This window comes from Oncorhynchus nerka, linkage group LG26, assembly GCF_034236695.1.
Source record: "Oncorhynchus nerka isolate Pitt River linkage group LG26, Oner_Uvic_2.0, whole genome shotgun sequence".
Taxonomy (NCBI): Eukaryota; Metazoa; Chordata; class Actinopteri; order Salmoniformes; family Salmonidae; genus Oncorhynchus; species Oncorhynchus nerka.
Genome location: NC_088421.1, coordinates 9,020,481 through 9,042,722, shown reverse-complemented (window position 1 = coordinate 9,042,722; position 22,242 = coordinate 9,020,481). Strand labels below are relative to the sequence as shown.

Here is a 22,242-nt window from a genome sequence, read left to right as displayed (position 1 = left end):
AACTGGACAACGACCCTAAGCAGACAACCAAGACGACACAGGAGTAGCTTCGGGGCAAGTCTCTGAATGTCCTTCAGGGCCCCAGCCAGAGCCTGGACTTGAACCCATTTCTGGAGAGACCTGAAAATACCTGTGCAGCAACACACCCCATCCAACCTAACAGAGCTTGAGAGGGTCTGCAGAGAAGAATGGGCGACTCGATGCAGTAATCACTGTCAAAGGTGCTTCAACAAAGTACTGAGTAAAGAGTCTGCATACTTATGAAAATGTGATATTTCCGTTATTCTTATTTTATAAAATAGAAACATTTCTAAACCTGTTTTTGCGTTGCCATTCCAGGGTATTGTGTGTAGATGGAGGGAGGGGGGACATTTTAGAATATGGCTGTAACAAAATGTGGAGAAAGTCAAGGGGTCTGAATACTTTCATTCTAGTTAATGGTACACACAGTAAAGGGGGGCAGGAAAAGGGGCTGAGCTGGACCCAAGGAAAGAAACAAATATAAAATAAAATAAACTAAGCTAGACTAGACTAGCCTACTTCAATACAGCTAACTAACCAAAAATGCAGTGGTGGTCCGCCCAGTTCTAACTAGTGTTCTTAGACAAAAAAATAAAACTCCTACGGGTAGTGTATGCCCATGGGCGACTGGTCTTGGTACCCCCTTTTCCCACCATCAAACAAACAGTCAAACACCATAACAAAAACAATACTCACAGGGTAATGGGCAAAGTGCCATGTAGTTGCTAAACCAAACAAGAGCTCTACAGAGAGATTGCATGACAGGGAGATTAAGCTCCAGAGAAAACAACTGTATGGGTTTTTAAACCAAGGGAAATGGGATGTGATTGGGTAATGGAAACAGGACAGTGCTCTGTGATCTCACGCTGTATTGTATATATCTGACTGCCGGCATTTTTAACATGATTCTACATGTAAAATCGGTGCACACTGTTTGCAAATTACATTCAGAGGTGCCAAGTACTCGAGGCCAGCAAATCCTATTGGTGTGTCTGAGCCCTTACAGCGGTCACTCGATTATAATAGATCACAATAGATAATAGATCATCTTTGTTTACTCTCCTCTACCACTTATCGGTTTCCAGGTCATGGAGAGCATACAGTTACTACTACACACATTTACAAGCATTTCGCTACACCTGCAATAACATCTGCTAAACACGTGTATGTGACCAACACAATTTGAAATGGCAAAAATTGTGAACACACCCTTTTAAAACCCAAATAAAATCATTCAACATCAAGTGAGAGGCCTACTTTTTGCAAGAACCAAGATTTTGTTAAGACTAGCATGAACATTTTCCTCTACTGGCTCCTCCTTCTTCGGACGGATTTGATTCAGGAAGGGTGACTTGTTATTTTGTCATACTACCACACACAAATTAAACTCCGCACTGCATCGCCATGCGCCTCCCAAATTGTATAACAATGCGGAGTGCTCCATATATCGTATAGCTCGTATAGCTTCGCATTGACATGATTGGTTGACGGCATGAGGTCCTGTATAAACACACACTTCCTTGACAACAGCTCTGCGCTGCTCAAGAAAGTACAAGAAGTATGAATGCCCTGACTTCTGCAGCGGCCATATCACCATAAATGCTGGTCGGTTGACGGTATGCGCTGAGGCTGTGTGGTCTACAATACGCATGCGTCTCAAACGGTATGTGCGCACGCAGCCTGTAAACCTTTTGGTTTCCTGTATCGAGTGAGTCTAGCTTTGTTCCAAGGCGTTAGTGTGCTATGCACATACCAGTCGACGCATTTGCTCTGGTCCAGGGCGTTATGTTATCCACTGTTAATTGTGCAGCGCTATTACTCTAGTTTCTTATTTTGAATGTAATTTCACCACAGAAGGTATCTGCTGGAACCAGATCCTATTGAAACCAAGACGAGGGAGTGTAATGATCTACCATGATCCTAGCCCTGTTTTCCGGTTGTGTTGTGAATGGTCGTTTATTTTTTTGTACGGTAGCGTAGAGAGAAGAGCGCGATAAATTCTAGTTGCAAGTGGCGCGCACTTATGTAACGCAGTCACGGATCGTTTAGTGTTTAATTGTTTTAAATGTTTTTATTTAATCTTTATTTAACTAAGCAAGTCAGTTGAGAACAAATTCTTATTTACAATGATGGCTTACCCCGGCCAAATCCGGACGACGCTGGGCCAATTATGCGCCGCCCTATGGGACTACCAATCACGACCGGATGTGATACAGCCTGGATTTGAACCAGGGACTGTAGTGTAGTCGACTAATTACAAAATTCCCATAGTTTAGCACATTAAATGCCATGTAACTTTTAAGGGCAACGAGGAACCTAGAATTCAAATAAGAAAAAGGGAATCATTTCAGTGCAGACATTAAATAATAATAATATACTGTGATATAATTATGATAGCAACATAGGCTATAGGTCTATATCTTCTTCACTGACTTAAAGCATTATTGAGTTATTGTGTTAGACATAGGAACAGGGAAAGAAGTTAAAGGTGATCTATCATAGCATCTATGTAAACGCATATAAATGAAGTTCCTTGAGAGAAAAACATTTTACATTATTTGTAGCTGTAAAAACATATAAATGAAGTTCTTTGAGAGAAAAACATTATTTGAAGCTGGAAAGTTGCTTGTTTACTTACAGACTGTCCGGACCAGCTTACTTTGTGACAATAGGCCTATACAAAAACCAGTCTTCTAGATTTGGCTTTTGGCTTTTTACCAAATTATCATACAACAGACCACGTATTCACCCTGCACAACCTAATTGACAAACAAACAAACCAAAACAAAGGCCTTGGGGTGAAACAGGGATGCAGCTTAAGCCCCACCCTCTTCAACATATATGTCAATGAATTGGCGAGGGCACTAGAACAGTCTGCAGCACCCGGCCTCACCCTACTAGAATTTGAAGTCAAATGTCTACTGTTTGCTGATGATCTGGTGCTTCAGTCCCCAACCAAGGAGGGCTTAGAGCAGTACCTAGATCTTCTGCACAGATTCTGCCAGACCTGGGCCCTGACAGTAAATCTCAGTAAGACCAAAATAATGGTGCTCCAAAAAGGTCCAGTCGCCAGGACCACAAATACAAATTCCATCTAGACACCGTTGCCCTAGAGCACACAAAAAACTATACATACCCTGGCCTGAACATCAGCGCCACAGGTAACTTCCACAAAGCTATGAACGATCTGGTAGACAAGGCTAGAAGGGCATTCTATGCCATCAAAGGGAACATAAAATTTGATGTACCAATTAGGATCTGGCTAAAAATACTTGAATCAGTTATAGAACCCATTGCCCTTTATGGTTGTGAGGTCTGGATTCCGCTCACCAACCAAGAATTCACAAAATGGGATTTTACAAAAATATCCTCTGTGTACAATGTAAAACACCAAATAATGCATGCAGAGCAGAATTAGGCCGATACCCGCTAATTATACAAATCCAGTAAAGTGCTGTTAAATTCTACAACCACCTAAAAGGAAGAGATTCGCAAACCTTCCTTAACAAAGCCATCACCTTCAGAGAGATGAACCTGGAGAATAGTCCCCTAAGCAAGCTGGTATTGGGGCTCTGTTCACAAACACAAACAGACCCCACAGAGCCCCAGGACAGCAACACAATTACACCCAATCAAATCATGAGAAAACAAAAAGATAATTACTTGACACATTGGAAAGAATTAACAAAAAAACAGAGCAAACTAGAATGCTATTTGGCCCTAAACAGAGAGTACACAGTGGCAGAATACCTGACCACTGTGACTGACACAAACTTAAGGAAAGCTTTGACTATGTACAGACTCAGTGAGCATAGCTTTGCTGTTGAGAAAGGCAGCCGTAGGCAGATCTGGCTCTCAAGAGAAGGCAGGCTATGTGCAGACTGCCCACAGAAGGAGGTGGAAACTGAGCTGCACTTCCTAACCTCCTGAAAAATGTATGACCACATTAGAGAAACATATTTCCCTCAGATTACACAGATTCACAAAGAATTTGAAAACTAACCCAATTTTGATAAACTCCCATATGTACTGGGTGAAATACCACCGTGTGCCATCACAGCAGCAAATTTGTGACCTGTTGCCACAAGAAACGGGCAACCAGTGAAGAACAAACACCATTGTAAATACAACCCATATTTATGTTTATTTATTTTCCCTTTTGTACTTTAACCATTTGCACATCGTTACAACACTGTATATATACATTATGACATTTGTAATGTCTTTATTATTTTGGAACTTCTGTGAGTGTAATGTTTACTTTTCATTTTATTGTTTATTTCACCTTTGTATATTATCTACTTCACTTGCTTTGGCAATGTTAACCTGTTTCTCATGTCAATAAAGCCCCTTGAATTGAATTGTGAGGTCCAACTCGGCGGAAAATCTGTCTCCCTCCAGCAGGTGGCATTTTTTCGTTGTTTCGCCAATCAAGCAGAGTTTTTGTATGGACGTCAATGAGAGTGTGGAATTAGGTTCACCATATACATTAATGGCTTTTTTGCTTCGTGAGGTTTATTTGATCGAATAAAGTTTCGTAATGCTTCAGGTGTCACTAGTGTACTGATATAAGTAGGACACGTGACATCCCGTCAGCTTTGAGAAGAAAATAACACAATATCGGAATTGTCTCGCGATGACTATGACTATTTGGTTCACGTCAGTCAGTAGTTCTGATGAACCATTCTAGTTTATAAAACATAAGAATACTATTTGTGGCTAGAAACTATAGAGATAATGTTTAACTTGTCAGCCGAAGTTGGAACTTGGGAGTGTTCCGAATCATTCATTTAATATCAGATTATTTTTTTTATAAACAAAAATGTAACATTAGACGTTAATCCCACAGATGTATATTTTTTCGGTGAAAACAACAATAAATGAGGTTCAGCCGTCAACCTGGCCTGATATTGCGTACACTATCTATCTATTTCCTTCTCCTTACTGCGGGAGTGAAGGACACTGTGCCCGGTGTAGTTGTGTTGTCTGTTGGCTTGCAGAACAAACTCTCCCATTTGAGCAGTGTAGACTGTATGACCGTGGCATCCAAATGGTTACGACCAATATTACAAGTTCTTTGTTGTGGAGGCTGCTATCCTACTACTCAAAATAAAATCATGTGGGATAGACCAAATTGGAAATGGTGACATTTCTATATGCTATTTATCCTTGCCCATCGAAATAAACATCACTTTATTTTAGTTTCTCAACAATACTGAACAAAAATATAAACGCAACATGCAACAATTTGAACGATTTTACTGAGTTTACAGCTCATATAAGGAAATCAGTCGAATTGAAATAAATTCATTAGACCCTAATGGCACTGGGTTTCACATGACTGAGCAGGGTCACAGCCATGGGTTGGGCATAGGCCCACTCACTGGGGGAGCCAGGCTCAGCCGATCAGAATACTTTCCCCCCACAAAAGGGCTTTATTACAGATAGAAATACTCCTCAGTTTCATCAGCTGTCCAGTTGGCTGGTCTCAGACGATCTCGCAGGTGAAGAAGCCGGATATGGAGGTCCTGGGCTGGCATGGTTACACGCTGTCTGAGGTTATGAGGCTGGTTGAACGTACTGTCAACTTCTCTAAAATGACATTGGCGGCGGCTTATGGTAGAGAAATTAACATTAAATTATCTGGCAACAGCTCTGGTGGACATTCCTGCTCTCATCGTGCCAATTGCATACTCCCTCAAAACTTGACATCTGTGGCATTGTGTTGTGCGACAAACTGCCCATTTTAGTGGCCTTTTATTGTCCCCAGCACAAGGTGCAGCTGTTTAATGATTACATTTACATTACATTTAAGTCATTTAGCAGACGCTCTTATCCAGAGCGACTTACAAATTGGTGCTTTCACCTTATGACATCCAGTGGAACAGCCACTTTACAATAGTGCATCTAGGTCTTTTAAGGGGGGGGGGTGAGAAGGATTACTTTATCCTATCCTAGGTATTCCTTAAAGAGGTGGGGTTTCAGGTGTCTCCGGAAGGTGGTGATTGACTCCGCTGTCCTGGCGTCGTGAGGGAGTTTGTTCCACCATTGGGGGGCCAGAGCAGCGAACAGTTTTGACTGGGCTGAGCGGGAACTGTACTTCCTCAGTGGTAGGGAGGCGAGCAGGCCAGAGGTGGATGAACGCAGTGCCCTTGTTTGGGTGTAGGGCCTGATCAGAGCCTGGAGGTACTGAGGTGCCGTTCCCCTCACAGCTCCGTAGGCAAGCACCATGGTTTTGTAGCGGATGCGAGCTTCAACTGGAAGCCAGTGGAGAGAGCGGAGGAGCGGGGTGACGTGAGAGAACTTGGGAAGGTTGAACACCAGACGGGCTGCGGCGTTCTGGATGAGTTGTAGGGGTTTAATGGCACAGGCAGGGAGCCCAGCCAACAGCGAGTTGCAGTAATCCAGACGGGAGATGACAAGTGCCTGGATTAGGACCTGCGCCGCTTCCTGTGTGAGGCAGGGTCGTACTCTGCGGATGTTGTAGAGCATGAACCTACAGGAACGGGCCACCGCCTTGATGTTAGTTGAGAACGACAGGGTGTTGTCCAGGATCACGCCAAGGTTCTTAGCGCTCTGGGACGAGGACACAATGGAGTTGTCAACCGTGATGGCGAGATCATGGAACGGGCAGTCCTTCCCGGGAGGAAGAGCAGCTCCGTCTTGCCGAGGTTCAGCTTGAGGTGATGATCCGTCATCCACACTGATATGTCTGCCAGACATGCAGAGATGCGATTCGCCACCTGGTCGTCAGAAGGGGGAAAGGAGAAGATTAATTGTGTGTCGTCTGCATAGCAATGATAGGAGAGACCATGTGAGGTTATGACAGAGCCAAGTGACTTGGTGTATAGCGAGAATAGGAGAGGGCCTAGAACAGAGCCCTGGGGACACCAGTGGTGAGAGCACGTGGTGAGGAGACGGATTCTCGCCACGCCACCTGGTAGGAGCGACCTGTCAGGTAGGACGCAATCCAAGCGTGGGCCGCGCCGGAGATGCTCAACTCGGAGAGGTGGAGAGGAGGATCTGATGGTTCACAGTATCGAAGGCAGCCGATAGGTCTAGAAGGATGAGAGCAGAGGAGAGAGAGTTAGCTTTAGCAGTGCGGAGCGCCTCCGTGATACAGAGAAGAGCAGTCTCAGTTGAATGACTAGTCTTGAAACCTGACTGATTTGGATCAAGAAGGTAATTCTGAGAGAGATAGCGGGAGAGCTGGCCAAGGACGGCACGTTCAAGAGTTTTGGAGAGAAAAGAAAGAAGGGATACTGGTCTGTAGTTGTTGACATCGGAGGGATCGAGTGTAGGTTTTTTCAGAAGGGGTGCAACTCTCGCTCTCTTGAAGACGGGAGGGACGTAGCCAGCGGTCAGGGATGAGTTGATGAGAGAGGTGAGGTACGGGAGAAGGTCAATCAGCTTTTTGATATGCCACACCTGTCAGGTGGATGGATTATTTTGGCAAATGAGAAATGCTCACTAACAGGTATGTAAACAACATTTATGCACAACATTTGAGAGAAATACGTTTTTTGTGCATATGAAACATTTCTGGGATATTTTATTTCAGCTCATGAAATATGAGACTAACAATTGTTGCGTTTATATTTTTGTTCAGTATCGCTGCAGTTGCCAGCTAGCCTGCATAAACTAGTTGGAAAAAGGTTTATCAGGACGACTGACTGAACCGAATCGTCTCCACACTGCACTCTCACGCACACGACATATCCCACGTCATAAATGTGGGCACCAGGCGTGTCCCTATACCATCTCCTGACTGGAAACACAATTGGCGTTAATGAGATGGGGGAACGTCATTGCGTTTGCACTCGTGATACTACGGTAGCATCCAAGGGGCGTACACACGATGTGTTGATAGAGGTATCTACTTCTCGTGTAAATCAGTTGTGTGCTGACTTCTATTTTATATTTTTAGGGCGTTGGGGGAAGAATGAAAAAGGTCTTCCACCAAAACGGACGAAATCATGAACGGCGCCGTATACATTTCGTTTTTTCAAGGTCAGCTGGAATCTGCCCTAGAGGAAGTAGTGCAAGTCGCAGTACAGGAAATAACCAAGACTGTTGGGTCAAGCTTGACTTCTATGTTAATGAAAACGGCCGTCAAAGAACAAGAAAACCAACGACTTAAGTTAGAGCTTCAGTCACTGGAGTTTGAATGTAATAGGCTAGAAAATGGAGCCGAATTCAACGGTGGCAGGGAAGACAACGCGGCCACGGATCGAACAAAGCCCGAGACACACACCCCCAGCCACAGCGCAGAGCGCGGCGTGTACGCAAACACTCTAAGACTGGATCAAAAATGTCGAGTAGTGGGTAAGGTTACTAGCTAGGCAAGGTTACTACCATGGCACCTAGAGGTTTCATCTTATACGTTTGAAACACAAGACAATAACACCATTATGTTGCCCCACAGTCTGTTTGATCGTAGCCCTTTTGTTTATGTTTCTGTGGCACAACGTATCCACACACTCCGTTTACATAGGGTTGAAGTCAACAACAAATAGGACAAAGCACCAGTATCTTGGTATGGGTTTCCGCATAGAGCAGAAAGTCTTGATGATGATAATAAGCAGAGTTGATATGTTAAGATGACGTGCAGTAGTAGCCTGTAGCACACTGAGAATCAATGACCTGTGGTCAAATCTTCAGGATATGAAAAACGGTCGTTTTCATTTTGGTTCTATTACCCTGGTGTTCTGTTTGACTCCGGCATGTGTCCTTGTGAACAATGGTCTCTTGTCTCAAGAGGTGTACACTTGATAAAATTGGCCTCCTGCTTAATTATTGGCATCTGTGGTGACATTGTTGCCATTGAGATTGTTACAATGTACAGTTGTGGAATGACAACCAGTGACATCGCCAACCTTGTCACTGGAGGTGTCGAGCAAACGGTTCACTGAAAGGCAGCACATCCATCCTCAATCATTTTTCCTCAATCATTTTTCCTATCAGTGAAAATGATAGGCCTATTTATTGACTACCCCTTAAAACATTATTCTCTGTAATTGAAGATTGGTTGTGATGAGAGGACTATCAGTGACATTGTTGTTGAGCCTCAGCGCTGGCAGCAAAGGAACGGATGCCCCCCTCCCAATAATTCTCCAATGAAAGTCACATGTGCAAACCACACCCACTCAGTTCTTAGAGAGGATACATTTAGGGAGAGGAGGGGTGTGAGATATAAAAGGGGGCAGGAGGAGACACTGGGCAAGCTGTGTGTCATTGTGCCCCAAAATGCTGAGGCCATTGGCAGGCCTTCAACTCAATTTGCACATTTTGGACAAAGCTGAGGCTGGAGCTGTACCTCGCCACTTAGCATAAAGCCATGGCTCTTATTTAGGTTGCGATGGCCAGGGAGGACATTTTGATGTAAGTAAATGAATCCTGGCAGCAACATTCATACTTCAGACACCCACACAGGTAGCTCCTCGTACAGTGCATGATGTCACACTTACACAATGCAACACAACAATTAGGCTAGTAGGCTTCTTCTTTGACTCTGCTCAATTACTATTTATATCCTGTGGTTTTAACAAAATGGGCACTTATAGAGACCATGCTGCTCACGGTTTTCACTATTGATTTCCAACTTGATTTGTTTTCTTCCTCAGGGATTTCGACATGTAATCCATTCTCTTTTCTAGTTATGTAAGTAAAAAAAAAAAATTAATTTAAACTTTAACTAGGCAAGTCAGTTAAGAACATTGTTCTTATTATCAATCCCTGTGTGTTTGTAAAACAGACCAGGTGTGTGTGTAAAACCCTGTTTGCTTTGTCAAAACGACATTGTAGATCTAAGGTTGCCAGAAACCTACTAGGCCTATGCTGTCATTGTCTACCGCAGCTTCGTGCTCTGCTGCTCACCACAGCTTTCAAGCAGTTGCCATCCCACGCCTACTTTTTAGTTAAATCGCATCAATGAGTTTACATGCACACTACTTCTTTTTATATTAAACTGATTTATAGCAGAAGGCCGAGTGTGGCATCAATCATGTAAACTCCTTACTTTGCTTATCTTAATCGGTGTACGGTCATAATCGAAGTAAGCATGCGTTGATTAAAACACCCAACCGGGTGAGCAATCTGAATATTTAGGACATGTAATCGGTGTTCCAGCAGTGTATTTGGTCTACACATTTGCCAGCACCAGTAGCGCAAGCCTCCTTTTTATGCGCAAGTGAATTGAGTTTGGAAGGACTGAAAGTATGCATCTTAGAAATTGTTTTCACATACGAACTTCATGTCCAAACTTAGAACACGTCTTCACAAAAGTAACATGGTCACTGTGGCATAACTTTTATTTTGATTGCTGATTTTTGTTGTTGTTGTATATACCAAAAGTCCCATGTGAAGCCTGATTTCAGATGTCATGTAAATAACATTATTAGTGATCGTTCTTTATGTAAACATTTTATAGCTGCAAAATTGAACTTATTGTGCATCCTGACCAAATTCACATAGAAAAGTGAGCTACTTATCTGTCATTCATATTGAAAGCATAAAAAAGCGGTAGATCTGTTCCGTGTGCATTATTTCTATGCTTCCCATTCTTAATTAAGTTGTGTTTTTGCGTCTTTTGGTTTTGTACACCAGCTTCAAAAAGCTGAAAATACAATATTTTTTGGTTATGGAAAATATCTTTCACAGCGGTTTGGATGATACAATTTATACTCTACACTACGGTTGCTTGTTTTGTCACAAACTGAAATTAGGCGAACTATTAGATTTATTATTTCTTTAGCACCCAGGAAATGGCAGAGGGATTTCTGCATAGTGCATCTTTAAACAATCTATTCTATTAATCTGACTATCCACAATCGTATTATTGTGTGCATGAAACTGTGATCAATGACTAAGTAGTTTAGTTCAGTTTATTCTCAGCTTTATCTGTAACTAAGACCTAACACCATCTATGTGTGGCGATAGATATGTAAAATGTTTTCTCACCATGTTTTGCACAACTTGTTTTCCATTTAGAACTTGTGGTTAAGAACGGGGTGAGAGTCATCGTGTGTGTAGGCCATTGTGTGATTCAGTATGCCGCCTAGGCTTTCTACTACACAGGTGTTCATTCTTAGAGTAGCCTGGCTCATTTGTCAGATATCATCATGGAGGTATTTGTATGATTGGAGATGTTTGAAAATATCAAGTGTGGTAAATTGATTTAGCTTCAAAACCGTTATGGGATCGGTGAGAACTTGCTCGACTATTTCAGGGAAATGTTTACCACTCCCAAATTATACCTATTGCAAAGGGGGATGTGACCCGAGCTATCTGAGCAATAAAGTCTTCTCGTGGTATTATAAATCATTCCTTTCAATATTTTACTGCTCTATGTAAGCATATTTAATTATAGTAATGCACTCATATTGAATATAACTAATTTATTGTCATTGCCACCATGGATGAAATGCCCAATAAAACCCGCCTCACATTTTAAACTGTTTTGATTGGTTGCTGTTACAAATATACACCAATCCCAAACTGAGAAATTGGCATTTATAAGGAAAGCTCAAATCTGTCCCCTAGACACACATATTTTTTGGGTCTCGTATGGTTGTTATCAATCAAGTGATTTTCAGTCTGGCCGTGCTACAACAATTCAATCAAGAGCCATGGCTGAGATCTGTAACTTTAGACTCGTTGTATTGCGTAGGCAAAAATTAATGCTGGTTGCTAAAAAATGGTTCATCTCAAAGGATGCCGAGTAAAATTCATTATGGGATGACAATGTTTTTCTTAGTGTTTTGGGCCCCCAAAAAAGGGTCACTGTGTGTGTAACATATGTAGGCTAGAGAAATGCTTATGATAACAATGCTGTACAACCAAGGGCTCTCAGGGATAATTTGTGTAAAGCAGGCATGGACATTCAAAAGGACTCAATGGCTGTTGTTTTTCCAATTCTAATGGCTGAGCCTAAAATAGACCTTAACATTTTAAATGGATGAGGCGCCATTTTATCCAAACCAAATTTGGAAATAGTGTGGTTTGTAAATTCATTGCACAATGCACTTTTGTGTTATTTGATTAAAACCGCGACACAAATAATTGCAGCCTTAGTCATTTGCATAGCAAAAAGAGTCGTTTGGAGAGACGTTTCCTTGTAAGGATACGGGGTTGTTTTTGCCTACTGTGTTCAACAAATATCCTAGAATGACAGCATTGTGCGCAACGCATTTATTTATTTTTTAACCTTGATCAGTGGCAGCTTTCAAATGTGTCACTATTTATCTACAAACATACCAGCCATTGATCTATGCCTCATTATTTCCTCTTTACAAACAACAGGTTTTTATTTCTACTTTCCTGTCCCTTATTTACATAAGGAAATACTTATCGTTAAAGACAGTAGACTAATTCGGATGACTATTTTGTATTTTGTGTCTGTCCTTCTCTGCAGGTCAGCTCAAGATGGTCATGGAGCATGTGCTGGAGTTTGCTGTGTGCGAGCTGACCAAAATTGTGGAGGCCAGTTTCGATGACCTGCTCCTGGAGCTGACCAGGAAAGAGCGGGAGCACATCGCTCTAGAGGAGCAGTTGCGCCACTTGGTGCACCAGGAGAACAGGAAGGGCGGGGTGTCGAGGAGGAGTGGGTCGGAAAACAACACAGCGTTCCCCAGCGGCTCAGAGGACACCCGGCAGGAATCCAGAAACGTCACAGTCAAAATTGTCAGAGAACAAAGAGAGCAAACTGAGACAACAAATGGTCTGTGTTTGAACCTTAACATGTTCTACTCAACATGATAATCAACTCCAGGCTTTATTTACAGTCCCAAATGTAACACACACAGAATCTGGGGATGCTTGCTATGATACCAATCAAATCCCACAGCACTGGAGGTTATGCTTTCTTATGGAAAATGTAGGGATGGAAAGTGCCAAGACTCGGCACCTCCTCTGCCTATACATTCAATTACTCGTGAGAGGCCAGTAACTTCCTGTTCATATGTTTTCAAGTTGCAACTCAATGCCACAGGGTAAATCCATTTGAATTCAATCACTTTTTGATAGCACCCCTTTTGATTTGAATGAAACCTTCCATACATATTTGCCCATTGTAGATGTGCTAAGAAAATACCATGAGGCATCCATGTCTTCATCACTGGAAAAGATAAACGGCTGAGTTTCATTTAAAAGCTTACAAACAGGGTTGTCAAACAATTTGATAATTCCCTGGGGAAAAAAGTTTTAACATATTATATATATATAACTTTAAAAGGTATTCATTTTTTTCTTTATATTCTCGTGTTGTATCTTAGACCATATTTTACATAATCTGAGGTTGTCGTAGTGTGCCCGTCATCGGTTGAGACGCATGTTCTTGAATACAGCATGGGTGTCATGTTTTAGCTGATAAATGTACAGAAACTGGAATAAAATTGACATTTCTAACGTGCAAATGGTACCACAAAGATGGAGGTCCACACATCAGAGAATGTTGATCCTTCATAGGAAACCTATTGAAATCATATAGATAATAGACATAACCATTTAAGTTGACAGTGGATGGACCGGCGGCAGTCTTTCTGGTACTAATTAGAAGTAAAACATTCAATGTAAATGTCAATGGTGTAGCAGCTAAATTGCAGTGATCTGCATGTCCATTCTGATTTCTACGATCGAAATTACACCCAACCTGTATTTAAGAGCATGTTGTTTCTCAACTGATGGCGGGCACAACAACCTCAGATAATGTAAAGTCGGCTCTAAGTTACAACATGCTAATATGAAGAAAAAAAATTGCCACGTGCTTTTATATAATTGACGTTAAAGGTACATTTTAAAAACATTTTTTTTGTTGACATTTATCGAGAAACTAAAATAGTTTGACAACTCTTTTTGTAAGCTTTTAAATGATATCAAACTCAACCATTTATCTTTTCTAGTGATGAAGAAATGGATGTCTCATGGTTTGCAAAATGGGTCAACTTTGAGCACCTTTATCTCATGAATGTTTTGGCATTCATGTCTGAAAAGTTACTTTCTGACCACTTCATCCTTGGGTAAACATGTATGGAAAGTTTTTATTTAAATTAAAAGGGATGCTGTCAAAAAGTGATCTAATTCAAATGGATTTACACAACATAGTAAAATGAATACAAGGGTATTGTTAATCTCGGGCACACTTCATTTTAAATATCAGTTTAAACGCATCAAGTGTTACCTTCATTTCTGGTGCTGAAAATAAGCCTCTGTAAGTAGTCAGACTGGGGGGGAAAAAACAGGAATAAGAGTCAATATGGACTAACCAGAGCACCGAGGCACCATTTTTTTTATAAATAAAAATGTTCATGTGTTTCATAACCATGTTGTAAGCCATGACTTTCACACACCAGTCCTCTGAATCAGTTGAACTGGTCAATTGACCTATTTAGTAGCTGTCAAAATGGGAGCTGAAGCTCCCCTGTTATAGTTAACTATTAACAGTGTCAGTGCCAAATAGTTGCTCCAGTTAAACCCCTGCAGTCTGTTACGTATATTTGGTGCCATGTTAGGTATGCCATGTACAGTAGATATAGGTTTCCCAGTACTCTTAGGAGTCCAGTCTTATACTTGTGCTGGTAATACTGCTTAGAAATTATTAAGCCGGTTCACTATAAGCAAACACTCCCTATGTGTATATTGCCTTGGGTCTCTTAATGTAAGCATTTTTGTAAAAATGGATCAATATTAAAATGTACTGCATTAGAAATAACTGCTATAATGATGAAAATAATCACTGAATGTGTTAACTGCTTCTTCAGGTGCAATGATGTATGAACACAAACATGCACGTGTGCTGTTTTTATAAATATTTGTCAGTATTTGTATCCACATCATGGATAGGTTTTGCACTTTTATTCAAGTTCAATTGTCTTGTTTTTGTTCCTTTCTCCCTCTCACTGTGCAGACATTGCCAAGAAATCTGTCCTGACCACAGCCCGTGTGAATTGTACTTGTTTTCCAGTTCAGGTTTGTCTTCTCAGATTTGTTGCTCTCTCTCCCTCTCTCTGTGTGTAGACAGTGACAAGCAGGCTGTCCTGACCGTAGCCCAGGACTGGGTCCCCATCCTGGACAAGGTGTTTGGGCAGAAGTGGTGCAGCGACCTGTGGCAGATCAAAGAGCTGGCTTCAGGGAAGGAGGGTGAGGAGAGGACTGGGGGATCTGGGCTGGGGATTGTGGGCTCCTTCCCCAGTCTGAACGCCCTGATCCGTGAGAACCTGGAGCCCTCCCCCACTAGCCCCCTGCAGGACCCCCAGTGGATGCCTCTGGAGGACATGGAGGTCCTCTCCTCGACCTTGGACACTCCGCAAGACCCTCCTGCTACCATAAGCGCTACAGGTGCTCATGGGAACTACTGAACTGATGCCCCTATGTGACATGGCCAGTTGCGCGCACGCTTACTCTTAACTCCCATGACTCTTTATGCTTAATTTTGTGTAATATTTAGATATGTGTTCTCCTTAATGTGTATTCTCTTAGTCTAGTACAAAAGCAGAATGCTGTAGCTTCCTTGTCACATCCTCCTGGACCAATTGTCTTTCCTTTCCTATTATTAAAAACTCTGCCAGCCTTTGTTGCCTTTAATCTTCATTTTACTTGCTCTCTTTTATTTCTATCCCTCCGTCTGTGTTTCAGTTGAGGAGTCCCTCAGGTCTCCGTCGATGCTTCACCGGCTCCTCACACTCCCCGCTCAGCTCCTAGACGAGAACGCCATGGACACCATTCCGCTGCTCGCCGACGCTTCCCCTGGCAGAGCAGCTGAGCGCCGGCAAAACACAGAATCGCCTAACCAGAGCTGCCCATCTCCTCCCAAGAAAAAGGTTGCTGTTTCACTGGAGGAGGAGGAAGAGAAGGAAGACAAAGGGACAACGACGCTGGACTCAAAGGTGAAGACTGTGCCTGTCAAAGGCAGGAAGGCTCACGAGTGTAAAGAATGCGGCAAGAGGTTCAGCCGGGCGCCGCTCCTGAAAGCTCACCAGCAGACTCATATCACCACATCAATGGCGATGACGCCAGCAATTTGTTGCTCAAAGTGCGGGAAACGCTTTTCCAAGGCATCCCGGCTACAGACGCACCTACGAACTCACACTGGGAAAAAGTCCTGAGAAGGGAATTGGAAGATTGAAGAAAGAAAAAAAAGTTGTTCTTCAGTCCATATCTCACAAATAGCCATAGTAGCAGGATGGTCACCGGTATTCGAGTTCATACATTTGAGTTCACTTTAAGTACCTTACAAGTAGGGAATCGGAGGCATTTTTTTCATGTTGCTGATTTGAAGGTACAGTTTTTGCTGACTGCTGTATGTTTCTTAATTGTTACCACCATTTTGATTCCTTACATGTGGCGACAAGGTAAATACTTTGTAATCATTTGGGATTGGATCTGGCTGGTAGTTGTGGTTAGTATCACCATTTTACATTATGTATAGCATGGGACAGTGGCGCTCACAACAAGCAATGAAGTGACCTTTTTAAGTGCTCTTTTTAGTTTTCTCAGTATACTTTTCTACATTTTTTTTGGAATATCAAACTGGTCTATTTGTACTTTATTATTTCACATCAAGGTTATTTGCTATACCACAGAGGCCATGATCTTGGCTTTTGTGGACTGCAATTTCAATAAACAGTTCACTGATTTGTGAGAATTGTATCTTTCAGTTGCAGACGCGTTGTCTCAAGTCGAATGTGAATCGCAACTCGTCTTTTTTCCGGTGCTACAAGTAGTGACTCACTTTCAAAGGAGGTGAGAGCGATGGACTGCTGGAGTCAATAGCAGATGTCATACCTTTTGTTTTGCTTACCTCTGAATGTGAATCTCTGTACAGATGGAAATAACCTGGTATTTCTCTTTACCTTCTTCATGGAATTCACTATTTACAGTCCTCACTTGACAGTATTTTTATTTTTCACTCAACATAAATACCTCCTTAAAAACACTCAAATGTTTGATAAAGGTATTGTTACGTTGGTAGCGCTTTTTGTTTTTTTATAAAGAACCACAGATTCAGAGTCTGCAGACCTCTAGTTGATGACTAGCACGAGCTGTGTGACATTTCACAATGGTCAATCTTGGGCTTTTCTATATCCTGTCTGCCCTGGAAGGACCATTCCTGACACAAGTCTAAGAAGATAGTGAGGTAAAGAACGGAATCTTGCCCTCGTGCTGATTGTGGAAGGCTGAATTCTCAAGTGTCATGGGATGTAGAGAAATACCACATCAATGACAAACACTTTGGTTTGCTTTGTCTTGTTTGACCTCCGGATGAGTCAAATGGATGTGGAGCATCTGATTGGACATCGGGAATATTGTTTCTGCTCATATGGCCATGCCTAACAGAATACTTTGTTGGGAACATAAAATATTGAAGGGATGGGTCATTCAAATAAGGGATATGGTGGGTTGAGGTGCAGGGTTGTATAGACTTTGGAGACTTACAGGTGTTTGCAGGACTGCTCTTGGCCTTGGAAAAGACATCTTTAGAAAGGCAAACACTGTTTAAGACCCTCTGCCAGATTCCTTAAGTATCGTAGCGTCTTCCCATTTTGATTGTGCTTTGTATCTTGTAGATGCGTCTGCAGTTTGTAGTGCTGAGTGATTCGTGCTTTTTGAGGACGGTTTCGGTTCAATTATGAAAAAATAATCACGGTTTTAAGTTGGAAAACAATAACATTACATGCATTATGTAGGTTGATTGCTGTAACACAGAATAAAATAATGAAGGTCCCATGATGGTAGCGACTGCCCATTTATCACTTCACCATTATTAACCATAATCTGTTCACATTACTTTAATAAAATATTTCAGTTGTGTATATTACATGTTTTATTTGATGGCTTTATTATTTAATTCCAAGTCATCTCAAATCTCTATGGAGCTGCTGCCTAAGCTGTCTGACAAAATTACTATTTTAGTAGTTCTTCAAAGTAAGGTAGAATTTTATGACTGCTAAATACCAACTATCAATCACTTAAGATCATGTATTTTCAGGTAGAGATACCTCTCGTAGCAACTGCTCTCTCTCCCTCTTGATTGCGCATTCTCTCTGTCTGCCCCACACTACCTGACGTAGCGGGCGTAAAATAAACACACCGGTGGGACAAGTAGACACGCAATGTATTTTGGTCATAGTAGTTAATTACCACATTTTCTGCACCTAAACAATGTAGAATATTGGCATGTTTGAAACTGCAACTCACTATATCGCACAGTTTAGGCTTGATCTGATTGATCTGTAGAGAAACGTTGCAATGTGCACATTGAGCTCACAGAAGAAGAAAAAATGGAATTCAAATAATTTTGCCATCGATCAATGTTACCATCGGTCAAAATAACTGAAATGATGGTTAATCGCTCTGCACAAAGCATTAATGTAATAGCAAGCAATACTGTGTACCATTGACAACATGGTAATGTTACCTATTTGTGGCAAAGCCAGTAACCTATTGTTGAAGATGTACCTGTACTTCAAACAACAATCGATGCAAAGAAATCCTCAAATCGGCTCTGTAATCCACAGGATTTTTTTTTGTCTTCCTCAGGGAAGGTTGTTTCTGTGGCTCTGTTTCCAAGAGATCAGGTCACACTTCTACACTAGAGGGGGAAACCCATGGCAACATCCCAATCCATTGTAAAAAATCAAATGTATATATATATTTTTTTTAAGTGCCCTCTTGCCCACTGACTTTTTCTGTTAAAGTAGTCGTACTTACGCTGTTTCGAAATGTTCCTCCTGTGCTATCTTTTTGTGTTTTGGTTAATTGTAGCCACAGATTACATCTTAGTTTACACTCCCTTGTGCTTTGCCTCATGTAAGTCCTTGACATAAGTGTAGATAGTTTAATTACTATGTATCAGGACCATGTGTTCTATTTCTATCAGAATCTGAGAAGACAATGGATTCCAAAAGATTTGGGTCTTTTATTCAGGTCAAACCAGCATTAAAGTTTACTTGGGTACAATTTAAAAAATGGTTTGGTACACAACCTCTCATCTTCAACTGTAACCAATTTAAAGAAATTGCATGCAATGTCTTCACATTTTTACAAGGTAAAATGTATGAAAATATATGGAGAGAGAACATTTCCCTCTGTCTTCAGGGTTGTAACCAATGTGCAAATGTAGGATTTTGAAGTGTTTTAAAGACTTGTCTCTCAGGCTGCGTTTACACAGGCAGCCCAATTCTGATCTTTTCCCCAATTATTGGCAAAAGAGCTGAACTGATTATTGGACAAATATAATTGGCCTGCCTGTGTAAACACAGCCTAAAACTGAAACATTGTAGAAACCCTCAAAGGCTTTAAGTGGTAGAAAATGTATGTTGCTGATTGTATTTGCAGCCAGTGCTGCACACTTGCAATTAATGTATTGTTATTGATTATTAGCCTATGCTTTGTCCTAGTATCTAGAACTCACATAGTGCACTTCATTCCCACTAAAAGCAGTGTCTTGTAAAGTCACATCACCACTCAAAACACGTTTGTGCTCCGCAGTAAGCTAACCTTGAACAATGCTGAATTTGTTTATTGCTTTTCTATGTTAGCCATAACCCACTCCTGTCTTTTTCCTATCTAGCACTTCGATCTCGTATTCAGCTGTTTTGTCTCCTAATGCCCGCTAAGCGCAATCCACCTCTTGAAACAGTTGTGACGACTGTGTTCAACAGGTAACTCATTTAGTAGTTTTTGCTTTTGCTAATGAATCACCCAGCCACTTTTTTTTCAAATGCCTACTGACATGTTATCTTTCCGTTACTTTACAAGACCTCTGTACCTCATGTTGAATATCAGAAAAGAGTAAACACAGCAAATTGGTTATTTGAAACATTACCTCAACATTATCACAAATATTAATAGTTTTCTGCATGACAGAATAGTGTTTGACTGGCGTTAACTGGCACAACCTTAAGGATTCCTACCAAAACAGTTCACTATTTAGCATATTCTCTTGCCTTGTCACATGGACATACAGGTAACTGCCACAATAATGGAAACACTTGAGTAAATGAGGGATACAAAGTATAGTGAAAGCAGGTAATTCACAACCCATCATGCTTAGGGTAATGCATAAAAATCCTGGGCAGGCCATTATTTTGGCTACCATGGCAATGCCCCAATAGGATGACAATGTCCCCATCCACAGTGCAAGAATGGTCACTGAATGGTTTGAAGAGCATGAAAATAAACCATATGCCATGGCTGACTTAGTCACCAGATCGCAACCCAATTGGACAATTTATTTCTCATTGAAGAATGGTGTCTCATCCCTCCGATAGAGTTCCCGACACTTGTAGAATCTATGCCATGGTGCATTGAAGCTAGTTCTGGGTTGTGGTGACCCAAGACCCTATTGAGACGCGTTATGTTGGTGTTTCCTTTATTTTGGCAGTTACCTCTTTGTAAGGTTGCAAACATTGATGGGACCACAGAATAAATGTTATTTAGTCACCTGGCAAGAAATATAGGACATTTTAATTCCATACACATTTGTCACAGAGACAACTATTTGTTACAGTTGCACAACTGTACAATTACAATATAAGATGTGCAGAAAGATGGTAGCCTTATATGTTTAGTCAGAGTGTTCTATCCGTATGCATGTAATAGAGGGATATAGTTATAGCCTACTAAGAGCATGCACACAGAGTTTGGTCGTCATTAAGAAGTGCATTCACTCGAGCATTGCATTATGGTAAAGAAATCTTGTGTGTCTTGCTTCTAGACATATTTATTCAGGTTATTTCCTGAAAAGTGGTTGAGTGGTTACATTTTTAAAAGTAATATGAACTGAGTAAAAGCCTCCTCATCCTGATTTGAACCAAACGTGAAGGAGGAGGCGCAAAATGATTAAAGAAAGTACTTCAAATGAATTGTGGTGCTACATTTGAAAGAGGTAATTAAAGGGAGTAGACATATTTTATGTGTTTTTCGAATTTGTGGTTTTGGTTGTATGTTTTATTTCTTAAAAGTATTAGAATGATGTTTGTAATCCAGGGAATGTGCAGATTTCAAATTGACATCCAAATTCTAAAATTATTTCAGATAAGGATTTTTATTTATTTTATGTTCCATTCGTGACATTGTTAAATTGTTTTAGTTCTTCACTCAATTCTATTCTGATAAGATATGATCAATTGTAGGACATACAGATGTAGGATATTGATTTGAGCCAGTTTGCTACAGCAGGAAAATGATCCTGCAGCAACAGGAAATTTGAATTATGTGGATTATAATTAATGGACATTTTTGTAGGGGTTGATACATTTTTCATGAGGGAAAATCAGGTTGGAAATTTCAAAGTGGAAATGACAAATCTCAGATGTCTTTTTACACCTCAAATTATCGACACGTTTTAAGTGTCCTGCATTGCAACAAAGTTATCCTGCAACAGGGTGATCAAATGAAGATCCTATATCTGTATTTTTATAATTTGGCATGCTGAAGCTAGATTTTGCCAAATTGTAAAATAGTTTGGTTTCTGGATTTCTTCAAAACAAGAGAGCACTTCTGAAATGCCATTCATGCCAAGTCAACTCTGCCAAGATAATGTAATTATGTAGGCAATGTGACGTTGTGTTATACCCATTAGAGAATAACAACTGGGTACTTAGTGTAAGAAAAATAAATGTTAACAATCAACCTTTTTTGTTTCTTATTGTTTATCCTTAATATTTAGGTCAGGGATTAGAAACTTTGATGAGGGTGGAGGCCACAAAACATCTGAACTCATGAGGGACTGCAGTGGCTTGCCAGTTTGTATATCCACGTCCATATCCACACGTACAGTCAGAACTGGCCCTAGCTTTTGGGGGGAATTTTTTTGGGGCCCCCTCATCTTGCCAGCAAAACATTTTAATGGCCCCTCTGACAGCGGAGAGAAAATGTTTCTGTTTTACAGCAAGTTTGCGGCAATTCCTCACATTTTTGCCATTGGGCGGAGAGAAGATTTTGCAATTGTATCTAATTTCATACAATTCTATTCATTTTGCCATGGGGCACTAAGGTGTTCCCAAAAGATAATTGAAACAACAACCACCCGAGCCACTGCCTGTTCACCCCGCTACCATCCAGAAGGCTAGGTCATTACAGGTGCATCGAAGCTGGGGCCGAGAGACTGAAAAACAGCTTCTATCTCAAGGCCATCAGACTGTTAAACAGCCATCACTAGCACAGAGTGGCTGCTACCTATATACAATCTTGAAGTCATTGGCCCCTTTAATAAATGGAACA

General features: G+C 41.2%; 1 protein-coding gene across 2 annotated transcripts; it reads left to right on the top strand.

Annotated features, from left to right (window-relative positions):
* Window positions 1-7,836: 7,836 nt before the first annotated feature.
* Window positions 7,837-21,651, top strand: LOC115110210 (zinc finger protein SNAI1-like). Of its 2 annotated transcripts, none has more exons than XM_029635661.2 (4): window positions 7,837-8,346; window positions 12,434-12,739; window positions 15,034-15,354; window positions 15,652-21,651. In XM_029635661.2, exons 1-4 carry the CDS (start codon window positions 7,998-8,000, stop codon window positions 16,119-16,121), a joined length of 1,446 nt encoding a protein of 481 aa, XP_029491521.1. In that variant the 5' UTR covers window positions 7,837-7,997; the 3' UTR covers window positions 16,122-21,651. The 2 variants fall into 2 exon arrangements, with proteins under 2 accessions (XP_029491521.1, XP_029491522.1); XM_029635662.2 differs by lacking the exon at window positions 7,837-8,346 and adding an exon at window positions 9,248-9,402.
* The last annotated feature ends 591 nt before the right edge of the window (window positions 21,652-22,242 follow it).